Source organism: Hyalella azteca, unplaced genomic scaffold (assembly GCF_000764305.2).
Source record: "Hyalella azteca isolate HAZT.00-mixed unplaced genomic scaffold, Hazt_2.0.2 contig11277, whole genome shotgun sequence".
NCBI lineage: Eukaryota > Metazoa > Arthropoda > Malacostraca > Amphipoda > Hyalellidae > Hyalella > Hyalella azteca.
This window is the reverse complement of record NW_025941278.1, coordinates 235,394-256,142: the sequence shown is the minus strand read 5'-3', so window position 1 is coordinate 256,142 and position 20,749 is coordinate 235,394. Positions and strand designations below refer to the sequence as shown.

Here is a 20,749-nt window from a genome sequence, read left to right as displayed (position 1 = left end):
GGAGACTCCAAAATTCTCAAATCCAAGCTGCCAGAAGTGGAACCAAGTATCCTGAAATCACTCACAGATACAGCCATGTCACACTGTTCAGCGTGGAGGCGCATGGAAGAATGAGGAGGCTTGGCGAGAGGCAAGTTAGAACGATAGCTCCTGCCACAGTGTTCAGAAACCCGGATGTAGAAATTACGCGACGTCATTCCAACGTACGTAGATGCACAGCGTGCACAACAGAACTCATAGACCAGGTTTGATCGCATCCGAGCAGGAATAACGTCCTTATACCTGAAGAAAGAACCAATTTTGAAATTAGTTGAACTGATGATGGACCTGGACTCCGAAACATTTTCAATATCGATATGGTGAATTTTCTTGGCGCTTTCTTTGCTTTTAAATTCCATTTGACTGACAGTGGTACAGAGCCATGTTACCACATAAGTACCTACTTTTGCTCTTCAGATAGGATAATCTTGCTTCTTACATAAGTATGTTCATTTTATAGCTTGAGAATTTTAGTAGAATTTTAAATCCTGATACCCACTCATGCAGATCCAATTTAATTTTTTTTCAGAAATTCATAATTGCACAACTATGCCTAAAAAAGCTAAGATTTCAGAACAAATGAAAGCTCTTCAAGAGTTTGAGGACTCCAGCAATTCTGAAACTGATGAAGATGCTATTGGACAAATAGTAAGTATTTTTATTAATCAGATTTTTTTGTAACTTCTGCATATACACACTAACACTTGTACCTATGCAATGTATTTTCATATAATTTTTCCACATACACTCATAATTACCTACCCTTACTATGGCCTGTTCATCAAATCTAAGTTACTCCTGGTACTAGCTACCTAGGAATTTCTAGACTAACCCTTGAGATTTTATGTTAGGTATATTATGTTGGCACATAATGCAAGAAACATTTTGTTTGCAGGTGAATGTCAACTTTGAAGGCTTCACTCCGCAAGAAGATGACTTCCATGGTATCCAGCGCTTACTGGCACAGACCTTCAGAGGTTTGGATGTTAATCTATCAGATGTAACAAATATGATCATCCAGCAAAATTATGTTGGATGTGTTCTGAAGGTGAGAAACAATGAAATAATTTCTTATTAATATATCCCGCAATGTTTTTTCTGGTCATGTGCATAGTCTATTCCTCTGTTCACTCAAATTCCATATTGTTCCTTTAGAATTCCAAAATTGAAAATAAAAATTACTAAATTGTACTAGCCTAAACAAAATTTTTCACTTCAGGAAGTCATTGATGATGAAAAAGAAGCAATGGAAGTGGATGATGATGCCCTTGAAGGAGAGCCTGACACTGAAAGTGATTATATATTTGGAATTAACACAATCCTCAACATCTCACACAAAAAAGTAAGTATTTTTGGGTTGATATCATTAGAGTCAAAAATGTTTTCTAATAATTATTCTTAAAATCAAAGTATAACATATCTCAAACTTTCTGCTACTCAATATGATTGCAGATGCCAGCCAATATGATTGGTATAGACCCACCCTATTTGGCCTATGGCAATGAAATGGGTGTAATATTTTAATTAATTTTATGTTTTAGAAACTTGAAATGGACTGCATCAAAAGCCTGCGTAAAGAACTCTTGAAGCGATGTTCAGCGAGCAAGTGCAGTGATGAGGTTAAAGAAAACTTCCAATCAATCCTGGAAGACGCGTCAAATAGTATTGGCTTCCTTATCAATGAACGACTTGTCAATCTGCCTTCAGATGTTGCTATTCCAGCTTTCCATACCTTAAAGTAAGTTACCTAGTATAGTGTATATATACCAACATATGTACCTATACTATTCTTTGTTAACTGTTATTTCACCAATTTGAATAGTACTGTTATGTTAATATGGATAATTTCTTGCTTATTACTGCAAAATTTGATTTACGATGTTCTGTCAATATTTGTACGGATAAATGAATTTAAAAATATTAAATACGTTTTTCTGGTCTGTTTTTTTTTTAGATCAGAAATGGACGAATCAAATTCAATTGGTATGCCATTCAAATTCTCGCATTTGATTTTGATTGCCAAAACTTACAAGTTTCATACCTTGAAATCCAAGAAGAAGATGCGCAAGATGAAGGAAAAGCAAGGCGAGACCTCACAGATCCTAGATGATGTTGATCCGAGCAAGAAGGAAATTTATTCCAATTCTGAAGAGGAATGTTTTTCTGAGGTACGGTAATATTAATTTTTGATCCGAGCCATCCCATTTATTTGTTAGCCTTTTTAATCTGAAAAAATTGTGGCCTTTAAATCCTAAATAAATTAACTATATGTCCTGGTGGTTGATTTTAATTTTAGAATAATTTGAGTTCTAATGGTACTATACTGAAATATTGAGGTACTATCCTAAAATTTCCGTTTCCTCGTGCATTGCTCAGGAAGTCTGGAGCAAGTCTTGGTTCACTCGTATCATGCTGTATCATTGGTGGCTAAGCCCCTTTTCCTAATAGAAAGACATTTTCAAGTGCTACATTTAAGATTGAACGTTTGTGTATGAAGATTTTGGAAAAAACGTTCACCAAAGATTTTACCTAATTTAACTTTATGGATTGAATATCGAGCTTCTCATAGTTTGTTTGTTTATTTAATTCTTAAACAATAGAACAACCAATAAATATTCCGTTTAACAGTACCTACATACTTTCTAAAGTTTATAAATAAGTGCTTAATCGTTTGAAAAAGAATTTAAATTCGAGGAAAACGCCAAGCAAATTCACCACACTGATATTGAAAACGTTTTTCGATATCGATATGGTGAATTTGCTTGGTGTTTTCTTTGCTTTTAAATTCCTTGTGAACTTGCAATTTAAGCAGACTAATAATATAAGTACTTATGAATGTTCATTCGATTGGTGATTTGGAAACCTTCCTCTTGTGCAGGTTGCTTCGTTGAGTTTCGAATACTGTGTGACAGATTGCAATTCTCTTCCCGCGGAGTCCTGGAATGAGAAAGAAGTCGATGATAAGAGGCAACAGTTCAGGAAGGTACTTGTGGTGCCCATGACCAGATTCTCAGAAGCTCTTCTCAAAGCAGAGAAGGCGATCGAAGAATAAATTGTGTAGTACCAAATCTATCTGATAATTATAATTAAAGAGTAAAAAGATGCAGCGCTATTTTTGTATTTATTTTCCATTTATTTGAAGCAGGTGCATGATTTTTCGTTTTATGAGATTTTAGCTAAAATGCTTTTACTTTCAACTAAATAGTTGTTCAGAACACGGTATGACAGCAAGTATAGACCCAAGAGAAAACGGAACGCTGTGCTGTCGTCAGTCAACGCTCACAAAATAAAAGTTAAATAAGTTATTCTGACCCGTAAAAGAAACATCTGAAATTATTTCCATGCTAAAATGACAACAAAAAACACTGAATTGTAATCAATTTTCAATTGTTAGGGTCTTGATCTTTTAATTAGTGATTTTCCTTTTTCTCCTAACCATTCCATTTATTTTCTGGCCTTTTTATTCTGAAAAAATTGTCGCCTTTAAATCTTAATAAATTAACTATTTGTCCTGGTGGTTGATTTTAAATTTAGACAATGTGTGCTTCCAAGCCTCAGTTATCGACGTCTGCGTGGGGACCTCATTGAAGTATACAAAGTATGCTCATTGTTTATTCAAGGTACCCGAAGGATAACTAGAATTTGAAACAAGAACCAACACCAGGGGCCACATCTATAAATAAAAAAAAAAACTGCTGCCACTTGACCACGCGACATTTCTCGCTTCGAATCACCAACATATAATTTGTTAGAGAATGTTCAAAAACGTGCAACAAGGATAATTCCAGGCTTGAAGAGCAAGTCCTATGAAGAAAGATTAAAGATTACGAAGCTTCCGAGCCTTAGTTATCGACATCTGCGTGGGACCTCATTAAAGTTACAAGTATACTCATGTTTTCGACGAAGCTATGCAGGAGCATATGTTCAGTCTTAAAATGCCTAGCAAATTACGGAGCAGGCAATAAGTCCAGCAGCTATCTCAATCAATCGTCAGTTATGGAAAGATCGGGTTCCAAAGGCCGGATCCCTTGTGAATTAAGTCACGAAAAGTTCAAGAATCGGCAACAGGCCATGGGCCTATGTCTTCAACGCCGACACTTCTATTCTATTCTTTATACAAGGTCTCCGAAGGATTACTAGAATTTGCAACGAGAACAAAACAGCCGTAAACTAAAAAAACTGCGCTGCAACTTGTCCACGCGACATTTCTTCTCGCTTCGAATCATCGACATATAGAAAAGCCTCCCTGATTACATCGTTGGCGCTCCGAGTATGAACGCGTTCAAGAACAGACTAGAATCACTAGATGATGCTATGGAAAAATATATGTTCGGACTTGAAATGCCTAGCACCATATCGAACCCGGTGGAAGTCTAGTGGCTATTTCAAACTATCGCAGTCTTGAAAAGATCCGGTCAAATGACACGATTTTAGATCTATGAACAAGTCATGAAAAGTTCAGGAATCGGCGACAGGCCACATCAGGCCTTCTCTTTAGCGCCGACATCACTAAAAAGTCACTATGTTATGTTTTGTTATCTCACTGGAAGCATTTTTATAAAATTTATGAGCACATTTTATTGAACCGAATGATACTGCAGTAGTTAAAAATATGCGTTTAAAATTACTTTTTAAAGACAACACTCCTAAAGAGGCCAGTGACGCCTCTGTTACACGTGTACAATAAATTTATTTTTTATATATATAGAAAAAATATATATGTTAATTTATATATATAATTTTTTTTATTTTGTATATTATTTATTCTGTCAATTGATTCAAGCATTGTCTCTGACTTTACGCTTGTGTGCAAAATTTCTGTGATTGATTGGACAGGCAGAAGTGTGTTAAATATCGATTATGAGATTTGCAGCAGACAGACAAACAAACAAGAAGTGAAGTTAAAGAGAAGAGTTGTAAAATAGCAATAAATACATTTCTTGGTCAGGCTTATCCTCATTGACAAACGTGCCAGTGACCTTAAATGATCAGCTGATGATCATCTCGAAGTTCCCATGACGCAATTTCATTTGCAGTCTAGGAAGTGGCAGTCGAAGTGCGATGCAAACATGAGAAGAATGGCAATAACAGCTTTGTTTTCTGCTTTATTTTTTGTCTTCGTATTCAAGACTAAAGTAGAGGCACTTGATACTGCAAACTTACCTCAGTTACCTGGTGTCATATTTGGTGAGTTTTAATGCTATGTATTCGTACATTTGTTGCATAATTTGCAGCCAGAAGCCACCCATGAAAAATGAATTGGACAAAAAAAGCAGATGGCAGAAGCCAGAAAGCCTGTGAATCTGACCAATTTCATTTTTTCATGGCTTTTTCACAATTTCTTCAGTGAAAATCAGTAAAAATATCTTTTTTTATTTGCAATTTTTCAAAATACCTAACTATAAAGACTTAAGTGGAAAATTGGGCAGGAGCCACCTGTGACTGTGAGGCTGTGAGTGCTAGTATGGAATATATCTACTTGGCGAGCCGCGACTGAATTTTTCGAGCCGTGGTTTTATGGATTTGCCAGCCGTGATTCCATTTCTACGAGCCGTGATTCTATTTCACCGAGCCGTGAATCCCATATCTCGGCCATGAAAAGCCATTTACGAGGTGCGAATGCGAATTTATTTACAAAGTTTATGCACGTGTTACCCCAAATCTCTAATTTTACCCTTAAACAGTCAAACGGCAACAATTGAAATGACATGTTTGCGAAGTGCAAACCGCGATTTTTTAATCAAACAAAAATTTATGACATTCAAGCCGCGAGATTTCATACCTACTGAAATTATATGATATTAGAGCCGCGAGATTTCATACCTACTGAAATTATATGATATTAGAGCCGCGATATTTCAGACAAAAATAGGACTTTTCCAGACTAGTGTGAGTTTGAGGCTGTGTGAGTTGGACCAAATCTCCTGTGAATCTGGCCAAATTCACATGTTTCTATGGCCTATTCTCAATTTCAGCCAAAACTTGAAAAATTGTCTCCTTTTCCAATTGATTTTCCAAAATAACTAGTAAAATGTTTGTTTTGTTTTCACCTAAAATTTTAGGAAACTTCTGCTAAATAGGACAGGTAAACAGGAAATGATCATTCTTACCTATTAATTTGGAAATTTCTGCCAGAAATTGCAAATGGGTTGGATTTTGAATAATAAACTCAATCTGGTAATGCATACCAATTTAATAAACAAGAGCATGTATAAATAATAATTTTGTTTAAAAAAATTTGTTTTATAACCTTCTCATTTATTTGTCACTTGACACAATTACTGTAGGAGTGTAGGTACCTTACTACAGTGAAATCTAATTTTGATATTATTCTAAATTTGTATAATATAAAAAAATTAGCCAGATTACTGATTAGAAACTCACAACTTTTAACTGGAACCAATCTAGAATATCATTCAGAATTTTCAAAAATTGCTGGTACTACAGATTTTTATTTCATGGTTGATTTTTGGAAATTAAAGGCAAAAATATTTATTTTTTTATTTTAATTTTAAAAATTAGGAATTAGGAGTGTCTTTGTTATATCAGCTACTAAATATTTTTTTATTGGAGACTCCTATGTGAATAAAGGTTAAAGAAAGAAGAATCATAGAATTTAGACTGGCAAATTATGATTTTTACTCTTGACTGAAATTATGTTTGTTAATAGATTCTGGCATGCTTATTAAATAATATTGTAGTAATTCATGAATTTTTTCCAGTGCCTGGAGATGGCGGTGCTCAACTTCAAGCTCGCCTGCACAAGAATTCTTCAGCTCATTTCTTCTGTTATCAAAACAGTGATTGGTTCACATCCTGGCTTAACCTGCCAGAGATGGTTCCTGGTTTTATAGATTGCTGGGTGAGTTGTTGTAACTTGTATGTGTATTAAAACTGCAAAATGTCATGGTAATTTGCACACTTTTTAGTTTTTGTCTTTTAATTTCTGGTTGAATATTATATAAATGTCCAGTTACAGGTCTGTGTAATGACTGTATGTACCAGCATGAATTTTATATTGCATATGTTCTGCTCCATTAACAGTTTATTCTGTTTACAGACGTCAAACATGGTACTGGAGTACAACAACTCAACACGTACAACAAATAATCCTGCTGGAGTAGATGTAAGAGTTCCAAACTTTGGTGACACTTCCACAGTGGAATACCTCACTCCTTGTAGACTTTATTCTTACTTTGCATACATTGCTGAAGTTCTCGTGGCTCTAGGCTACCAGAGAAATGTCACCCTTAGAGGAGCTCCTTTTGACTTCAGAAAGGCACCAAGTAAGTTAACCAATTAATCAAATGTTGATTGAGATCACTGTCAATTTTAAGCCAAATGTCAATTGTAAGCCAAATTCACAATATTTCTTAAAAGACAACCATGGAAATACTCTCATATTTGCCATTCGTAATGTGTAACATAACTAAGTTTTTGATTACTTGATATAAATATTGTCTGTTACTTAATCTCAGGAGCAATTTTGTCACTGCTTTTTCAAATAATTCATATATATTCCTTTAAAAAAGTATTCTTGCAAATTTCATTCAATTTTCTGCATTGTGGCATGCAATTAATTTGAAAATTATTAACAAAAGCAATTTAATACCTACAGGACATACCACTTCAAAGTCCATGCCATTTTATATTTATACTCCTTCAAATACCTTTATTTCTTTGTTATTTCTATCTTCCACCTACAATGCTACATCACCATGCCTAATCAAAGCAATAACTCCTGTTTATCTCTTTGCAGAAAGTCAATAATTTTTTTATCATCACTTCTCACTTACTCATTGAAAAAATTGCCCCTTCCTGATCAATTAACATTAAAATTTCTATTACAGATGAGTTATCAGATTACTTTTCCTCCTTGAAGTTACTAACGGAAGAGCTGCGAGAGAGCACAGGAGGACCTGTGGTGTTCATAGCTCACAGCATGGGTGCTCCTCTCATGAACTATTTCCTCAACCTCCAAACCCAGAACTGGCGCAAGCAGAATGTGGAATGCCTTGTGTCCCTGGCTGGGGCATGGGGCGGCTCTGTAAAAGCCATCAAGGCAATGGGCTTTTTGGTTCTTTTGTACTTGTTCACCACAGTTTTTGATGCATTTTCATTCTTGATGTTATTTTTATTTGGCCAATTTGTCTTTTAGACTGACTTAATAGCATGAATGACAGCTGTGTTGGAGCTAGCCAGGTTATTTAGATTTTTGTCTTTTTGCTTTCATTTAAATAGTGTCAAACAATTTTTTATTTCTCCTGAAGTTATTTTTTGCTAAAATTAACCATGCATATGTTCTGCTCCTCATGGATTATCTCATGCATTTGATTTTTCTAACTAGATATATGAGGTTTAATGCATGTCCTTAATAATTCCCAGCTTTTTTTATTTAACTTTAAATTGTAATGTTCTGACACTAGCAATTGTTGGCTGTTGCAGGTTTATGCTGCAGGTGATAATTTGAACAGCGTATTGAATTCCCTGACTCTGCGGACTCAACAGCGCACAAACCCAAGCTTGGCTTTCTTGCTGCCTGATCCTGAACTGTGGCTGGATGAAGTGCTGGTCCGCTCCCCTACTGCCAATTACACCATCAAGGATATGAAGCAGTACCTCTTGTGAGTTACTTTTTACAACACTTCTCTTTAACTTCACTTCTTGTCTGTCTGTCTGTCTGTCTGTCTGTCTGTCTGTCTGCTACAAATCTTGTAATCAAAATTTAATACACTTCTACTTATCCTATCGATCTGAAATTTTGCCAACTTGTGTAAAGTTGGAGACAATGCATGAATCAAATGTCAAAATAAATGATTTTAAAAATTAAAAAAATTTTATATATATTTAAAAAATTGAAAAGGTAATTTTTTTAATTTTCGAAAATTAGATGAGAAATTCATTGTACATCTGTAAGATTGGAGATACTGGATTCTTTGGAAGTGTTGTCTTTAAAAAGTAATTTTTAAACGTATATTATATGCTCCTTGCTTCCAGACAATATTGTTGTTTCTAATAAATCAAGTAACATCTAATGTTACTTTGAAACAGAACTGTTTCAAAGCATTTATAGAACGCTTTAATCGTTTTCAACTTGTACAAAATATTTTTTAAAGTTTTATAAGATGCGCAGTAAATGATGAGTTGTGGCACTTGGTACCTTCCAACTTATTATTTGCACTTCTCTTCGAAAATGGCACTTTGATACACAAATGAATTTACATCAATATAATTTTTGAGAAATTTTTATATTTATTCAGGGTTATTCTTCCATCATTAATCATACGTTGAAGAAAGATATGATTTTTTATTTATCTATGGACGCAGTGAACTGGGTTTGCCAGATGCCTACGAGATGTACCTGGACACGCGTACTCTGCTCAACATGTCCCATACGGCGCCCCACGTCGCCCTGCACTGCCTCTACGGGGTGGGCATCCCTACTGTTGAGCGGTGCGTGATTCTCACTGGCCACCATTCCCGTTTCAAAGCTACGTGATCTCTTATTGTCCTGATATTTGCTTTTTATTGTGGTTTCATGGTCTCTATCATGAAAAATTCCTACGTGATGCTTGATGGCCACCATCCGGGTCGACTGAGATGATCGTAATAGTTTAGATTAAAAGCTATGTTCTCTTGTCTGCCGAGTCTCGGTTTGCATGTAAGGTATCAGTGTTGTATCTTGGGCCTGTAATTCAAGTCTCTTCTAGGTGTGTAGTTTGTCATAACGCACCCTCATCTCTAATAGTAAGTAGTAACCTATTTACAAGGGTTGAGTAGATCCTTGCTAGAGTATATATATCAAACAGTCCCTTGGTAGAGTAGTACCTAAATAACTATTAAACGGTTTCATCTGATCACCGTTCCTCGATGTTTCTGGCAGCCGTTCCAAAATGGTGTTGTAATTTGTTACCTTGAGAGTTTGTTTTGTTTTCTTTTTCTACACTACTAGTTTTTACTCAATATGTGTTTTGACTGTTGCGTTGCAAATTTATTAAAAAGGGAGAATTGCATCAAATGTTGTTATTGACTTTGATAAATTTAGGACTAGTTTTATTTGTCTAGACATATTAAGTATAGTTTTTGTATTATGTTGATCGTCATTTTTTGGTTTGCTCTACTTTTGTCTTTGGATGCAGTTCATTCCCTTTTGATGTACAGTGACCACACTAATGGTGTAGTGATATAATGTATTTAGTTTTACCTAAGTACCGGGTAATCACGTTTTGTTGTCAATTTTTGTAATCGTAGATTCCGTGAGGAATGATTGAGTACATATTTATTAAAATATATATGTACCCATTGTAATTTCTTCTGGTATCGTACTTGGGGAAATTTGTTAAAGTTGTGTTTTGATCCCCCTTGATCCTCATAGTAAATCCTAAAATTTATCCCTAACGTGTGTGTTCATCACTACTAATTTTTTGCAGAATTGAGTTCGCCAATGCGAAGTATTTTCCGGATTATCCAAGCCTCGTCAACGGACCGGGTGACGGAACTGTCAACCTCCGTAGTGCAGATCTCTGTTCCCAGGTACGGCAGTGACTATGAAATTTGCTTTGTCTTTTTATTTTTCCTCCGTGGTTCAAAAATACTTACGACAGTTTCTGAAAATTGTGTGAAAATAATGACAAATAGTATCTGAGACGTCGTATCATTTCTCACCAATAATTTGGAGTTTATGACAAATACTAATTCTGCGTTTCTCATCGAAAAACATTCTATTTTACTTAATTACGCAATTAAGTGTTTATTTTAGTAGCCTCTTCGTTGCTATTGTACTATTATGTATATTATTATCAGCGCTGACACCTCTATTCTATTATTATGTATATTTCTCACATCTACACAGTACAGCAAACTGCAATCTGAACCGGTCGTTGTGAAGAGCTACAACGAGACCGACCACATGGCCATCCTGAGCCATGTGGACGTCTTACGTTACATTGCAAAATTAGTAACAGACATCGCTCAACGGAGAGCAGATGCTAGAAATTCAACTGTCAAAAACAGTCCTCCCTTTATTGTGTCAATTGAGAATCCAGACCACGAAGCCAAAAGTTCCCACGAAGCAGAAGTTGGCGGTAACCTACGCCGACCATTGTATCTTGGATCCCAGTCGTCTCTTTCGGAGAAACCCAATGAACCTCAGTCGGAAAGTGAAAATGTAGCTACGGGTCCAAACACTTCCAAAGCTAACCTGAAGGATCTGGTTGATAAGGCTGTGGCAAAAGTTGATTCCGAAATTAAGCATAAGTGGTTTGCGGCTGCAGATTTCAAGGAAGCATATGAACGTTTGCTCCAAATTCACTCAATTCAGAAGACCATTGACCAGAAGATTATGTATGTTCACAAAATGGAACTCGAGATGAAACGTCTACGCGATACCATGATGTCCTTATAAGCGTGTTATATAATGACACATGTGCGCCTTGCTTCCTAGGCTGTCGCATCACCGCAGTTCAGTTCAATCGTAAATTTAGCATAATTTAGTTGCAATCAAATAATTGCAGTCTCGGATCTCTCCCAACCACAATCGTACGTTTCAGCGAGAAGAAACTACCATGAGTGACACATTTTGTACGTTTTATAATTTTAGAGTGTTGCACATGCCATGACTTGAATGTCCCTTTAGCAGTCAATTTTTTGCGAATTTCGTTTAAGCACAGGCTTATTGGGCAAGCTGCACAGCCGGCAGTCTCGATTATAATCTTTTGACTAGAATCTTCAAACTCATTATCTGCTTTTGAAAATTTTACACCAAATTAATTACGGAAAAAACACTTGCCTCTAGATTTTAGTATTAGTGTGTTTATATTAACAAGGCTTAAAAATTGTGATATGGACGCCGCCGTGCCTCGGCTTGCTATTATGGGATATCTAGTCAAAAGCTGCACTGTTTCAGTTCTGTTGCTTATTAGATTAGTTAGTTCATATCATAATTTAGCGCCCTCATGTGACCTATTGGTCGATAGTTAGTGTCTTAGTGAATCTTATAAGCCATTAAGTTAGTAAAGTAAATCACACTGTTTTCCTTTGCTTGTTACATTTAAATGTGGCGTTTTCCGTGCGTGTCATAGCTGTGTGCTTGTACCAATAGGATCGGTGATGTAATTGGTTAGTCCATTCGCATAATGGAGTCTGCGTTCAACTAGCTCAAAGTATTGACCTGAAAAAATTTTATGTACAAATTCAGAATGCCTGAAAATCTCATAGAAATGTTCGCCGTATGTTATTATTGATTTATATAAAGTCGCCCAGCGAATTTCTTCGGTATGATACATCTGCACTTTTGATTTGCAATGCGTACGGAGAAAGTCACGCACTTAACACTACAATACTCTGAAATGATCGTGAAATAAGTCTTACCTTTATTTGAATTGTTTATCCACATATTTCTTAGATATTCTTACATAACATTAGCGCCTATTTGAATATTTCCCCCTATAATATCTTAGTTAATCTTAAAATAATCTTAACGTTCTTTTGACTATTTCTCACCTCTAATATCTTAGTTACAGACTTGTGGGTCTCAGTAATCTGTGATCTTATTGTAAGCCTGACTTATACGTAGTAACCCACACAAATAATATTTACCATTAATTGTTTTGTATTGTGTTGGGAGTATAAAATTTGTGTTTATGTTCCTTCTCAATTATTCCTAATAAATTGCAATTATGGGTTCTCATCTCCATTCTTAATACTTACGTCGCGTACTCGGTTGTTTGTTATACATCAATCTTTCTTTATCACTTAGTGCAAGGGTAATATCTGCGATATTATTCAGTAGTTATCTGGTCATCGTTTTCCTATCAAGTTCAGTCCAAACAGAGACTCGGACAATTTTCTGTGTTTGTGATCCGTAGGATTGCGGAAATGTAACCAAATTCACCCGGAGTTTGAACACCATCTGTTGAGCAAGTGCATCATGACCTTTACGTGGTGCAGTGACTGCAACTGACGCTACGATTGTGACCATCTAGTCTAATTTGACCTTCAAATGAGGATAGGCGTTGCAAAGCGAGCATTACGATTAGCTCGGACCTCCACCGCGACCCTGATCTGTGAACTTACACTGATAATGGCGCTGCTTGGAACCCCACTCTCGATATCTCTTCTTCTGACTCACCCAACGATCTCGCGCAATTTTGGGTAGGATATACATTTAATTATGAGAACATAAACCATCATTGTTTCGTTGGTCATCACTTGGCACAATTTTTCAATGCTAAATTTATAAGCCATGAGGTACTGGATGTCGTCAAAAAACTTGTTCGATGCTCGGCATTTGTGGCATGTCCGTCGAATGCGAATTCCAATTTCTGATTTGAAAGAGAGCACTGCTTTGCTTATAGAAAGTTGACTGCTCTTCAACCAGTGAAATTAATGTTATTGTTACCTATGCAGTTTTTAATGAATCTGTTGTTATCGTTGGTATAGAAATTTACCATCGGTTAATAGGTACTAGCTATTGAAGAACATCACCCATCGGGCAGGCAGTTAGCTGTGTCAGCTGAGCAATGGTCGCGACTCGCGACACTCAGGGATGGAATTTCCGCCGTAATTAAGCCTATCTTGGAATTGTCTGCTCGTAATTTATCTTCAAAAAAAAAAAACTCTTGAACAATCAGGCTGCGTTCAGAATCAACATCTCAACATCTAATGCTTACATTTTCTATTTAATTCAGAATAAAATGATACACTTCATATACAGTTATAAACGATATAAACCGTTTTCGGCAAATTTCTAGCATTTTAAATTAGATGAATTATGATTTGTTATCTTCAAATTCGTGCAGGTATTATGAGTAACTAAGGTTGTAGCGTGTAATTTATCATAATGGCGCTGATGGCTTTCAGAATGTTTAGGGCTATCCGTATATTAATCATTATAATAACATGGCGACGACGTTTCCCTCAACTTTTCCGTAACCGAGATAAAAGTGTGCTGCTATACTTCGAAGTCTTTAGAAAAGATAGGGCGTTAATATTTTTGTTGTGTGTTGCTCGTATATTATCGCTCTTTTTCTATGAAATAACAATTTTGGCGAGAATTATTTCTGAAGCTCGACTCTGCTTTGGGTACAACGGTGAATAGTTTCGTGCAACATTCAGTGTGTAGCCGTTGAGAGCGTGAAGCAATGCCCAAACTATATTTTTCAATTAATGCGCACTTGCGCAGCGGTGATACTCGTGCTCACTTCCACGAGCAAGTGATGATGCCTGCGTAGCTCAATCGACTTACGCCTTTCAAAATCCAATTTCATGCGGGTTATACCTGATCACATATGAACTAAACTGATCCACTATTGAGAAAATTCGATTTCGAGTGACAATTGCAAATTTTGAATTCAGTATACTATTGCTCATTGGAAGAGTACAACTTCGATCGACAATCGGAAAAATAAGGCTTTGATCGACCATTGAAAGAAATAATGCCGTTGATCGTTATAATGTTTCTCTTCAAAGTATAAATTTTTGTAGCATCTGTGTAACGATAAAGTGCACGTTTTTATGAACGAAATTCGGTTCTTTGCCGTGTCATTAACTATGTTCAACCAACTGAAAAAGGAACTAATTGGTTAATTTTTATTCTATTTACTGCACTGTGAAAGAAACATAGTGGTAGACATCATAGATAGAATCATGAGAGATTAGTTTAACAAGGTTCGGTGCGAAGCAGCAGTGCAGTCGTGCACGGAGGTCAGAAAGGGTCATACCTAACCACCCTCAGACGACTGATTCTCTTCCAGCTTCTCGCGCACTCAATCTGTGGGTTGGCAGTTCTGTTCTCAAAAGCCGGATGGCGTCGGATGATCTGCAAGCAGAACCGGAAAATTAACCCGGACCAATTGTGTATAAACCATGTTTATCTGATGGTGTATTTTGATTGCTCAGCGGAGCGAGGAGGAGAGCATGGCTCTGTAACAAATTCAGATGAGTGGAAAAACGGAGGGGCACAGCCTGCCTCAAGTAAGTTCGGCAGGCGTGGCCAATAACCTCTTCGCTTTTTTAATTCCTGAGTTTTTCTATCCTACAGCTACTCCCACGCCTGAACTCAACGATGATCAACTGACTCAAGCTGCAACACATCATGTGTAAGAGGATTTTCAAACAGTACAAATAACTGCGTCTGTGCTGATTTGCCAAGCACTTGTAGATAACAGTTTCAAGGAAAAAATTATATTCTCAATATATAGTTTATTAGTTGAATTCAAATGTAACAGTGGAAAAAAATATTACTGAAGTAAAATCAACAATCATATTTTATTGTAAAACTCTGAATTGATTGTTGTGTTCCAGAAATTTTCCGCAACATCTAATCCGAGCTAAGGCATATTTTTCTGACGGAAAAATTACGAATGGAATTTTATCAGAAAAACTAACACTAAACAACCATTCAATTTCATTCGTCCCTCGTACATGAAGCTATTAATTGTTTTATAACAAATCCAGCTCCGAGTCGTGCATTGAAAACTATTTCTGATTCTGTCGTGCCTACTTCACGAGCTGCTATTCAACCCGAGATCGTCGTTTGTAATCGAACATAAAATTCACGACACAGCTAGCTATTTGCGTTCAACTCGTTGAAATCACGCCGATTGTTAGTCGTACGTGCTTCGTTACCTGTCCATTCAGTCATTTCTCGTTACTCCGGTAGGCATTCACTATTATAAATGAATGTTATAGAATGTGTATACGTTGAGTGCGATTTGAAGACCTTCCCCTTTGACTTCTGTGATAATGACCTATAAACTCGTGGGCCGAGGGAGCTCGAAAGAAGCTTATGCAAACTTAACCTTGACTTGACTACCATGTCTGACCTGACATCACAAGTTCATCCCACAGTCTTAAGCGACTCGAGAGTTTCTCGATCAATGTACTTGAACTCAATACCATCATATTTTTGGTCCTTCTCTAGGAGTGAAAGTTCATATTCATATTTCTGGTTCTTCTTCAGACGTCATAACTTCCCTGAAATATAGTTGGTTCTTATCAATAATTGGAAGAAGCTGTTCAAATTCTTTCATTGATCAATATGACATTTTTCAACTTTGTCTTACGTTACTGATAGAACCTTTTCTTGATGAAATAATTCACATTACATGCCTGTGGTCAAGCAATAAATAAATATAAACTTTTCTGTTTTACCGATGCCGCTAATTAAATGTTATACGCTGGCTGGATGAAAGCGGCAGCTCCTGCTGTGCCGATTTCAGAAGTCTATTCTTGTGCAGCAGTCGTTTAGCAAAGCTTGTCGTTTCTTTTTGGGTAAAATTTACCCGGCTGGTACACGTTAACCAGACGCCTCATATCTACAACGGCTTACACTTCAGTTAAGCAAAGCAACTAAGCAAAAGCGCGCACAATGCAGGGCATTGAACAATCCTCCCTTCCTTTGACGTGCGCCGCAGCCCAGGTCTAGGTTAGGCCACACCAAAAGGGTGGGGCAGGAAGCTTCATGGCTTAGGTTACTGGGCTATGTTGCTGCTGCTCTCTCTGCAACCCTCGAGATTTGCGCTGTATATTAGTGCGCATTGTTAATACATGAACTATGTACAGTTACACATTCTGTTTGTATTAATACCTTCTTGAGTTATCAGACGCTTAGCCGTTTTGTTTTCCAGCGATCAATCAACGTACATCCAGATCCACACTGCGTCTTCAACCCCAGCCTCAACTCGACAACTTTCAACAGAACGCAACAGCAACCTAGGGTGCGTCCTTTGCTTTGTTTTTTTCTTGCCTACGACCAAATATTAGTTTTTGCGTTGTTCAATCTGCGCCACGAGTTATCAACTTCGTTGCATCTTATCTATTATTTATTCATTCAGTTTACTGTCATAAAAAAGTCCAGGTACATTAGTTTTATTAATGGATGAAAGCTAATGCCGTCAACGAAAATTTTGTTGAACGCATGTAAAGTTTCCGTGTTTTTTGTTGAGCGCAACTTTTTTATTCAACTAATATATTAATATATATTATTTTTTTCTATTTGCTATGTTTATATATTAAATAAGATTCTATAATTTAAGAGCACGTGCAACATTAGGTAAGCTATTCAAATCAAGCTAGTTAGGTTTCACTTGTACAATCGCGGCAAAGCCACGAACTCCAAATAAATCGTCTGCGCCTGAGGTGCTCACTCATGCGGAGCGTCGCTTGGACCAGAGAAGCGCTTTTCTCAACTCTGCATGATCCGTTGGCATTTTTTACTGCCTCCAACTAAATGCCGATTATGTTTGAACTTGCAACAGACTAAAGAAATGGCGAGGAGCACGCCAGGTTTTTGTTGCATATTCTCTTGTTCATTGAAACCCAGCGAACGTGCTTTCATCAATGGATAGCGGCGACCGTGCATGTGCATTAATTTACCATATGCATAATTACTGGTGTCAGTTCTAGGAGTTGTCAGACAGATGACGATGATATATGCAAACCTACTAAATTTATTCGACAGTTATTACTTTTCTCCTTTAAAATGTGCATCTCGATTTGGCTAGGACAGTCGTTATTCACTCTACTTACTGCTCACTATGTGATAAGAATTTTGTCTTTATTCCTTATCAAATAATTTACAATGGTGCATCGTGCCTCTCATTTGAGTCTTGACTAATAAAGTATACTTGAAAGGAACGAGCCATGGGCTTGTTTTCTTCAATGCCGACACTTCTATTCTATTCTATGACGCGCCTAGCGACGTTCTTGATAAATTTAAAATGTATAACTTGAATGTTTGCGAATAGAAAATCATCAGGCGCCTAAACCGCTTCCATACATACTTTTGTTCTACGTGCTGATAAAAATACATTAAATGGTATACCATGCTCATACCATTGCATTCGATGTCATGTTAAACTGTACTTTAGATGCCAATGTCAAACGTTTTATTCTTAGCGTACACTTGAAAGGGTCAATCGCAACCCAACTGTTAAGAATGTCCTACACGCTTTTATTGAGACTACTTACCAGTCAACTATATTCTCATTAGGCTTCGTTGGCGCAAGCAAAGTTTTTGGAATACAATCTTATCCATTGTTGGGGCTGAACAATGGCTTGGTAGGTCATGAGGTCGGACTTGAACAATTAGCGATCTGAAACGCGTGATTAGCAATCGCTTTTTATATGTTTTTTTGTGTTTTGCAGCTTCACCGTCTCGTAAGACACGCTGAGAATTTTCTAAATGAACCGGTTATGGAGAACGATATTCCTGAGCGCCGTGTCGGCATAATGTTCGTGGACCAATTTTCGAAAAGATGACTGCGTACACGCACTCGTATACACATCCACGCGGTTCTACGACATGATGATCTTTGAAAATGAGCTCGACTGCTAGAAAAAGTTTGAACTGAACCTCGGACATTAATTTGACTTAGAATTTATTTAGCGTATTGTACCTTTTATTTGTAGCTAGATTAAATATGTTGATTTACGTGCTTGAGCTGTATCATCCAAATCTGTACTATACGCAGGTTATTTCTTGGAGTTTCCCGTTGCTGCTTTAGATTTGAGCTACGGGTATACCAAATGCGATCGAATTACTTGCATTCCTCTTGAGCTTGGTATCATGAATACTAACGTATTTATCTGTTCCTCTAACGATGCATTTTTGAAAAGTTATGTATCCTATATGGCTTACCTAACTTTTTTTCCCACGGAGGATTACATAACAGAAACGATGAAGAACGCGGGCCGCATAATCAGTCTGTTCATGAAGAGCGCGTGTCGTATAATCAGTCTGTTGATGAAGAGCACGTGTCGTATGATCAGTCTGTTGATGAAGAGCGCGGGCCGTATAATCAGTCTGTTGATGAAGAGCGTGGACAGCATAATCAGTCTGTTGATGAAGAGCGCTTTTCGTATAATCAGTCTGTTGATGGAGAGCGCGTGTCGTATAATCAGTCTGTTGATGAAGAGCGTGTGCCGTATAATCAGTCTGTTGATGAAGAGCGCGTGCCGCATAATCAGTCTGTTGATGAGGAGCGCGGGCCGTACAATCAGTCTGTTGATGAAGAGCACGTGTCGTATGATCAGTCTGTTGATGAAGAGCGCGGGCCGTATAATCAGTCTGTTGATGAAGAGCGCGGGCCGTATAATCAGTCTGTTGATGAAGAGCGCGGACCGTATAATCAGTCTGTTGATGAAGAGCGTGTGCCGCATAATCAGCCTGTTCATGAAGAGCGCAGTCTGTGAAAAACGAAATCAGTCTGTTGATGACGAGCGCGTATCGTATAATCAGTCTGTTGACGAAGAGCGCCTACCACATAATCAGTCTGTTTATGAAGAGCGCAGTCTGTGAAAAACGAAATCAGTCTGTTGATGACGAGCGCTGCAGGCCACATAACCATTATGTGTAATATTTTTGTAATACTATCAAGCGTTGATATTTTATCAAGTAGATTCATACATAGTTGACGGGCTTGATGAACCAAAGAGTGGCGCTGGTACGGCCTATGTTGTGCGACCCAGCTAATATATGCCATCATAGCCATATTTTTATGTTCTGTATAATATATAATTACACAGTGAAGACGTGCATTACACGTGCGTCGTATGAGGGAAGCATCACCAGCACGTATGACTGACTCAAGACGTGCATTACACGTACGTCGTAAGAGGAAAGCGTTGTCAGCACGTATGATTGACACAATACGTGCATCCCATGTTCGTTGTAAGATGAACAATTGAACACGTTATCAGTGTACGTGTTTACGCCTCTCTTCCCCACGAGAACGAATTTACGCTCGGAATTCTTAGCCCCCAGTCCGAATAACATGAAAAAATAAATAAAATTGATCGCTGAGCACCAATATGGCTTATCACAAAGTTAGATGTTATTGATTTTATAGGTTCACTAAAATGGTAAAATGACGTTAGTACTTTAAGTGGAGTGATCGAGTAGTGTTTGCATATTTTTAAAATTACATTATTGGGTTCATCTAAACGTCGTTCGAGGCGGAGATTTTCGATAATAATAGGTTTAATATTATTTTAATAAAATGTTTTATTATATAATAGTATAGTAATAAAAATTATATTATTTAATATAATAGGTTTAATATAACTTTCCCCGTGAATAGGTTACGTTGATGAGAACGGGAAAAAGCATTACGATATTTTTTTGTTTTCGAAAGTAAACGAGGCACATGGCATAGTAGTTTGGAAGCTGCGTTAAACCATTAAAATATGTTAATTACTGTGTACTTGCTGTTTTTTCATGTTTTTTTTTCTGCCTGAACCAATTTATTAACTTCTTCTCTGGTAAGGATTTGGCGTGACCGCTGCTTTCGTTGCGTAAAGTTTGTGGAATTATTATTGAACAAAATATTTTTCGTTGCACATCGATCGTGCTACTGAGGTGTGAAAGACTAAAATCAATTTAATTATTCATCGAGTTTAGAGCGTTTGAGTTGATCGCGACGTAGTACTGAGATAGAACGTAAAACTTAGTTATGTTCGAACCAAGATTTAGCCGACTAAGACTTTACCTATTGCAAATCATACATGTCTTTCAAGAATTTTTATGAGTTTAGTTTAACTTTTTATTGATTTGTTACAAAGGTGAGCGTGTGTTCTCTTCTTTGTGCGGATGGAGCAAGCTAGAATCGAGGATGGAGGCGAGCTGTCTGCCATTTGAAAGTGAAACCGAGCCACACATATGGCCAACTCACCCTACATGAACAGCAAGCTGGGGCCAGGATTCATGTTT

At 37.1% G+C, this 20,749-nt stretch overlaps 3 protein-coding genes across 3 annotated transcripts; all 3 read left to right on the top strand.

The window, feature by feature from the left end:
• The first annotated feature begins 474 nt into the window (after positions 1-474).
• Positions 475-3,136, top strand: LOC108678789 (protein BCCIP homolog). The gene is made up of 6 exons (XM_018167256.2): positions 475-687; positions 935-1,087; positions 1,259-1,381; positions 1,581-1,777; positions 1,994-2,207; positions 2,918-3,136. The coding sequence occupies exons 1-6, from the start codon at positions 541-543 to the stop codon at positions 3,089-3,091; spliced, it is 1,008 nt and encodes a 335-aa protein (XP_018022745.1). The 5' UTR covers positions 475-540; the 3' UTR covers positions 3,092-3,136.
• Positions 3,137-4,979: 1,843 nt separating this feature from the next.
• LOC108678817 (phospholipase A2 group XV) lies at positions 4,980-11,700 on the top strand. Its single transcript, XM_018167302.2, has 8 exons — positions 4,980-5,226; positions 6,762-6,901; positions 7,100-7,325; positions 7,890-8,101; positions 8,485-8,663; positions 9,367-9,492; positions 10,470-10,572; positions 10,892-11,700. Exons 1-8 carry the CDS (start codon positions 5,055-5,057, stop codon positions 11,441-11,443), a joined length of 1,710 nt encoding a protein of 569 aa, XP_018022791.1. The 5' UTR covers positions 4,980-5,054; the 3' UTR covers positions 11,444-11,700.
• A 6,534-nt stretch (positions 11,701-18,234) lies between these two features.
• On the top strand, positions 18,235-19,233 carry LOC108678778 (eukaryotic translation initiation factor 3 subunit A-like). The gene is made up of 2 exons (XM_018167245.1): positions 18,235-18,272; positions 18,714-19,233. The coding sequence occupies exons 1-2, from the start codon at positions 18,235-18,237 to the stop codon at positions 19,231-19,233; spliced, it is 558 nt and encodes a 185-aa protein (XP_018022734.1).
• The last annotated feature ends 1,516 nt before the right edge of the window (positions 19,234-20,749 follow it).

Bases quoted from the DNA above. Each gene is read 5' to 3' on its own strand.
- LOC108678789 (XM_018167256.2), top strand. From the start codon at position 541: ATGCAGATCCAATTTAATTTTTTTTCAGAAATTCATAATTGCACAACT. The intron at 1,088-1,258 runs GTGAGAAACAAT...TTTTCACTTCAG, and splicing joins ATGTTGGATGTGTTCTGAAG to GAAGTCATTGATGATGAAAA. The intron at 2,208-2,917 runs GTACGGTAATAT...CCTCTTGTGCAG, and splicing joins AAGAGGAATGTTTTTCTGAG to GTTGCTTCGTTGAGTTTCGA.
- LOC108678817 (XM_018167302.2), top strand. From the start codon at position 5,055: ATGACGCAATTTCATTTGCAGTCTAGGAAGTGGCAGTCGAAGTGCGAT. The intron at 8,664-9,366 runs GTGAGTTACTTT...CTATGGACGCAG, and splicing joins GATATGAAGCAGTACCTCTT to TGAACTGGGTTTGCCAGATG. The intron at 10,573-10,891 runs GTACGGCAGTGA...ACATCTACACAG, and splicing joins GTGCAGATCTCTGTTCCCAG to TACAGCAAACTGCAATCTGA.
- LOC108678778 (XM_018167245.1), top strand. From the start codon at position 18,235: ATGGAGAACGATATTCCTGAGCGCCGTGTCGGCATAAT. The intron at 18,273-18,713 runs GTTCGTGGACCA...ATTACATAACAG, and splicing joins GAGCGCCGTGTCGGCATAAT to AAACGATGAAGAACGCGGGC.